The following is a 5,758-nucleotide window of genomic DNA, read 5'->3' on the forward strand; positions in this document are numbered from 1 at the left end:
CCCCCCCAGGCTGTTATTTGTGTAAGGTCCTCCTGAAGGTTCATTTTATTTTTCATTTCAGAAAATTAGTGTTCGTTTCTGCATTTCTTTCAGGCTTTGCACTTTGTTTCTCTCAGTTTAGTCTGACGCCTCTCTGACAGGAACGTCAGTGTTTAAAGTTGTTACCTGAGATCCAGGTGTGACGTTACTTGAGCGTTCACTGTATAAACTCTTCTGGTCTCCTGCAGATACATCGAGCTGAGCAACGGCCTCCGAGCACTCCTCATTTCCGACTTCAGTGGGGCCGACGGGGAGGGAGGCGATGGAGAGTCGGCAGAGCAGGAGGAAGAGCAGGAAGAGGAGGAGGGTGGGGAAGAAGATGAAGGGGACTCAGGTGAGGGCTCAGAGGAGGAAGAAGGGGACAGAGCAGAGGAAGAGCAGGACAGCGACTTTGAAGAGCTGGAAGAGGAGAACCCAGTGAAGAAGAAGAAGAGCTCTGAGAAGCAGGTGGGTGTGTGGAGGATGGGTGATGAAGGCTCATCCTCTTCCTTGGAGTGTCTCTGAACAAAAACAGTTTAACTACGTCAGCTCTCTGTGACAGATCCACCGGCAGTGACCCTTATGTGTTTTCAGGCTGCAGCAGCTCTGTGCATTGGTGTGGGGAGTTTCAGTGACCCTGATGAGCTGCCCGGCCTCGCACACTTCCTGGAGCACAGTGAGTGTGAACGTCATCGCAAACATCACCTGAGCTTGTCTTACAAACGATCATCCATGGTTTTAATTAGAATAAAGCTTTATTAATGAGATGTGAAAGTCAATGAACAGTCATCATCAGGTGTCTGTTTCCAGCGTCAAACCTTCCCACCCAAATCTACCCACTCTCACGGTGCACTCACACCAAACACGAAGCAATCGTACACCTCGCCTCACTCACATGAATACAGCTGCGTTGGCCCTCACAGCCAATGGGACAAGGAGGAGTCCAGCCAACAGCTGGAATCAAATTAAACATCCATGTTTTCAGAAGGGATTGCAAAGTCCTCACTTTCCTCCACGTGCTTTCATTGTTGAATCCTGCAGCTTCAGCTATCCCTTAAACAGTGTCACTAAACCCGCCTCACCGCCTCAGGAGAATCCTGATGATGCAGCACAAAGAGACTTTATTACAGAAGCTAAAATGCAAATGCAAACTTGCCTCTGTTAGCAGTACCTGCTGTGAGTTATGAGTAAATAACATGAATTTACTGAAATCACTGGAGAAACTTTAATATTAAAATGCTGCCAAAATATTAGAAACATGCTTTTTTTTCACTTGTATGAGTACTGCTGGAAAAAGAAGCTGTAAACGTGGTCAGTTCAGCCTGTGTGGCTTCCATCCGAGCCTCCAAAAGCTCATCAGGAAGTCCTCACTATGAGAAATGTTTAAAAAGCTAAAGACTTCCTGCTGCAAAGGGAACATCTGGGTGCACAAATCAGCACAGTCTGACTCTTACAGGTTGTTCTGACACGTGGTGACGCGGCACTGACTTTTTAAGTGGTATTTCCCACGTAGCTGCTTTCACCAGCAGCCTGAAATAATCCAGACATCACCATGAGGAGCCTTAAACATCTGAACGTTAACACGTTAACCTGCTGGACCTACAGACGATTACGTAGTTTAAACCCAGGATTGGGTCACAAGTTGCCAGGAGCTGCTGGCAACTTGTGATTGGCCAGCAGAGACATGCTCTGACCGCTCTGTGCTTCTTCCTCCTCCTCCCCCTCAGTGGTGTTCATGGGCAGTGAGAAATACCCGGCGGAGAACGGCTTCGACGCCTTCCTGAAGAAGCACGGCGGCAGTGACAACGCCTCCACAGACTGCGAGCGGACCATCTTCCAGTTCGATGTGCAGAGGAAGCATTTCAGAGACGCGCTCGACAGGTGAGCTCCTCGGGTTTCCTGTTACCTGCTGTTCGTGGGATCCGCTGTGAGCTTTCAGGCGTGTGAAGGCAGCACCCTCGCTGCGAGCGGACGGAAGCTCTTTGGGCCATCTGGACCTCTGATGGGAGGTCAGCTGTTCACTGCAGACGCTGTGGGGTAACATTGTCCTGAGGCTGTTTTTAGAGCAGCGGACAGACGGACGGCTGAGGACACAAGCGATCTGGAGGATGGAGAGGCTGTTATACCCACTGTTTCCCGACATGTATTTGTGGTTCAGAAATATCAGAAACTGTTAAAAAGTTCCCACATTCCGCTGTCTCTGTGTGTACACTGCCAAAAACAGCTCTATTTGAAATAAGCCAAATACTCTTAAATCTGACAAAATTGTGTTCTTTTGAGAAGAAAAATCTGCCAGCAGCGGTTGCTCAAATCCAGGCCGGCCGCTCTCAGCTGTCAAATACAGTTCTTAAATTGAAAAGTTGTCTCGTTCTTCCAGAATAAGATTATTTTTCTTATTTAAAGAGTACGGTTAGATTAATTTGCTAATTTTACGGAGCAACATTTGCTTTCCCCATTGGCAGATTTTTTTTTGTCAAAACAAAACAATTTTGTCAGATTTAAGAATATTTGGCTTATTTCAAGCAAAGCTGTGTTTGCAGTGTACCCTGTAACTGGTAAATAAAGCTGGAAATGAGCTGAAATATCTTATTGAGAAAAAGCTAGACATTTTTTTCTAGATTGAGCTTAATGTTCTTGTGCAAAACTTGCTTGTTAAGAATATGAATAGAATAGAAAAAAAGTCCATAACCAAGGTTTTTTACTTTCTTGAAAATTGTTTTTTTTGCAGTGTCGTCAGCATGTCCTCTGCTTGGCAGACATTTCCTTAACATTCAGGGACAAATGTTAACATTTCAAATGAAGAGGGTCGCCGTTTACAAAAAGGAGGAAAAGCAGCTTAACTGTTACACTCTGGCCGCCTGGTCGTTGTAAAAATCACACACATTAGTGTCATGAGCTTAAACTGTCCTATAACACACTGAGCTCTCCTACCAGACAAACTGTTGGACACAATATTTAAACTACACATATTGCTGCCTTTCTCAGTCTCAGCTGACACACCAGCTGTGGCTCTGACGTGCTGTCTGCGTTTCAGGTGGGCTCAGTTCTTCATCTGTCCTCTGATGATCGAGGACGCCGTCGACAGAGAGGTGGAGGCTGTCGACAGCGGTGAGTCCAAACATGTTTAAATATTAAAATCTGCCATACATTACGGCGCCCTCTCGCGGTCTTCTCCTCCCTCTCTTTACATCTCCCTCTGTGATGTCACTTCCTGTCCTCTGATACTCAGAGTTTCAGCTGGCGAGGCCGTCCGACTCCCACCGGAAGGAGATGCTGTTTGGGAGTCTGGCCAAACCGGGACACCCGATGAGCAAGTTCTGCTGGGGTGAGAACACACACACACACACACACACACACACACACACACACACACACACACACACACACACACACTCCACTGGATTTGTTTGATGGTTCAGTCTGATCAGGGCTCAGTAACAGGGAACTTCTCATGAAGGTGTAGTAACACGTTTTTAACAGATGTCTAAATCAGTGGGCTTGCGCTCATAGCCTGTAATCTGCTAGGTCTGTTTTCAGTTCTTTTGCTGCACCTGCTGCATTGTGTTTCCTGCCCAGGCAGACCTGCACACACTTGTTGGTTGTGGACAGATTTTTGTGTTTAACAGGTGTCGTTTTGTTCCCGTCAGGTAACGCTCAGACATTAAAGCACGAGCCCCGAGAGAAGCAGATCAACTCCTACGAGCGGCTCAGGGACTTCTGGAGGAGATATTACTCAGCTCAGTACATGACACTCACTGTTCAGTCCAAAGGTAACAGTAGAACCGCCACCATGCCGGTCTGTCACGTGTTTTCACTCTGAGTCTGTGGGCAGGACTTGTCCTGCTGATGAGCTGAGTTCAGCCTTGCACCTGTTTATTCCTAATGTGTCACAGAAAGCAGCAAAAACACAAAGTGCCAACAGACTGGACTGAACGCTGTTTATATATAGAGTAAAGTTCAGCTTTAAACTGAAACTGCGGATAGAAACGAGCTCTGTAACAGCTGGATCACAGTGTTTGTGTTCTTCAGAGACTCTGGACACGCTGGAGGAGTGGGTGAGGGAGATCTTCATTAGGGTGCCCCTAACAATAGACTCACGACACACAACCCAAACACACACACACACACACAACACACACACCCACACACACACACACACACACACACACACACACACACACACACACACACAAATATTTAAGTGATGTCACATGTCTGCATCCAATCACGTGTTGCTGTAGAAACCCTGAACTTTGTTCTGTGTAGAATTAATAAACAGTGATCATCAGAATCTTTAAATGAATAAATGATGAGTTCTTTCATCAGTTAAACCTGTTGATCAGCTTCTTACCTGATCTGTTTAAAGTGAAGAGGTTTGATATTTATTGATATTGATTACTGGACAGAGTGCTGATCACATGGATCAGTAATGGAAATTACGTCAACGTGCCTGTGTTTGTTTCCAGCGGTGAACCTCGACCTGACTTCTCTCACCTGCAGCAGCCGTTTGACACGCCGGCCTTTAACAAACTCTACAGAGGTGACTCATACTGATTATTGATTGTTATGTCATGTTGTTGTTATTATTAGCAGCAATCCTTTGGTTATGAATATGGAGCATGAGCACCTGCTGCTTCCAGGTGTGTTTCCTGTCCCTGTTGTAGCACCTGGTTTATCACCTGTGGCTCAGCATCAGGTCGTCCTTAGTAAAACTGAGAGAGGCAGAAATCTGAATCTAAATCTAAACACCTCACAGTCAGGAGGAGACCCACTGCCTGATCAATACAGTTTATCAGAATCAACCTGTAATCACTAATGTCAATCTCTCGGGCCAATAAGACTATAACACTTAGATAACACTTCCCCTCTCTGACTGGCCAGTCTTCCATCACCTGACAGCAGAGTTCCAGGAAGTGAAGCCATTCGGTTTCCTCCCACATTGTTTCCATGGAGACATCCTGAAACTCTGACAGTAATGATGTTTCAGTGAGAAATTGGGATTGATGAAGACTGCTTGTGTGTTGCAGTGGTGCCTGTGAGGAAGGTTCATGCTCTGACCATCAGCTGGGCCGTCCCGCCACAGGGGAAGCATTACAGGTGAGTCACTTTCTGACCTTTAACCCTCGACTGTTCAGCGCAGCCGGCTGAGATGTATCACAAGTTAAAGAGCAGGAGTCTCAGTCAGCTCGCACTCAGATTTCATTGCACAGCAATCACTGATCACCATTTTGATCGTAATGCGCAGCCTGGCTAGTGCACGTGGCTGTAGTCTAACATCATAGTCACCATCAGTAAGACGAATCCTCAGTTTGAAGCTGTTTACTCTCCTGAATGAATCTGAAAGTTTTCCTTGTGCATCAGGAAATAGACCGTGTTCTCAATCAGGAAATACTCAGCGTGTTGCAGAAAACACAATGACCACTCACTCGCTTTGACATCACTGAACTCTTAAATGCTTTATCCTCACATCATCGCAGACCACCGTCACACAAAGCTTGTAGTGTTGAACGTCCGGTCTGATGTTTGTGTGTGTGTGGATTGCGGCTCGGTCATTTGAAATGTTCACAGCTGAGTGTGTGAACACGTTTGTTTGTGTTCCTGTGTCAGAGTGAAGCCTCTTCATTACATCTCCTGGCTCATCGGACATGAAGGGACGGGCAGCATCCTGTCGCTGCTCAGGAAGAAGTGAGTCATGAAAACAGACGTGTGAACGAAGGAAGGCACTGCCCTGTGTGTGTGT

The 5,758-nt window shown here is 46.4% G+C and overlaps 1 protein-coding gene across 1 annotated transcript in view; it reads left to right on the forward strand.

Moving 5' to 3' along the window:
• Nucleotides 1-5,758, forward strand: part of nrd1b (nardilysin b (N-arginine dibasic convertase)) — a gene marked incomplete in the record, with an annotated part of 20,639 nt that overhangs the window by 1,420 nt on the left and 13,461 nt on the right. The window contains 10 exon segments of the mRNA XM_042221110.1: nucleotides 228-486; nucleotides 613-694; nucleotides 1,746-1,899; nucleotides 3,053-3,126; nucleotides 3,248-3,343; nucleotides 3,666-3,788; nucleotides 4,048-4,099; nucleotides 4,479-4,558; nucleotides 5,046-5,115; nucleotides 5,626-5,703. Coding sequence (XP_042077044.1) covers nucleotides 228-486; nucleotides 613-694; nucleotides 1,746-1,899; nucleotides 3,053-3,126; nucleotides 3,248-3,343; nucleotides 3,666-3,788; nucleotides 4,048-4,099; nucleotides 4,479-4,558; nucleotides 5,046-5,115; nucleotides 5,626-5,703 — 1,068 coding nt within the window.

This window comes from Haplochromis burtoni, unplaced genomic scaffold, assembly GCF_018398535.1.
Source record: "Haplochromis burtoni strain Fernald_Lab_line unplaced genomic scaffold, NCSU_Asbu1 Contig_61, whole genome shotgun sequence".
In the NCBI taxonomy this organism is placed as follows: Eukaryota; Metazoa; Chordata; class Actinopteri; order Cichliformes; family Cichlidae; genus Haplochromis; species Haplochromis burtoni.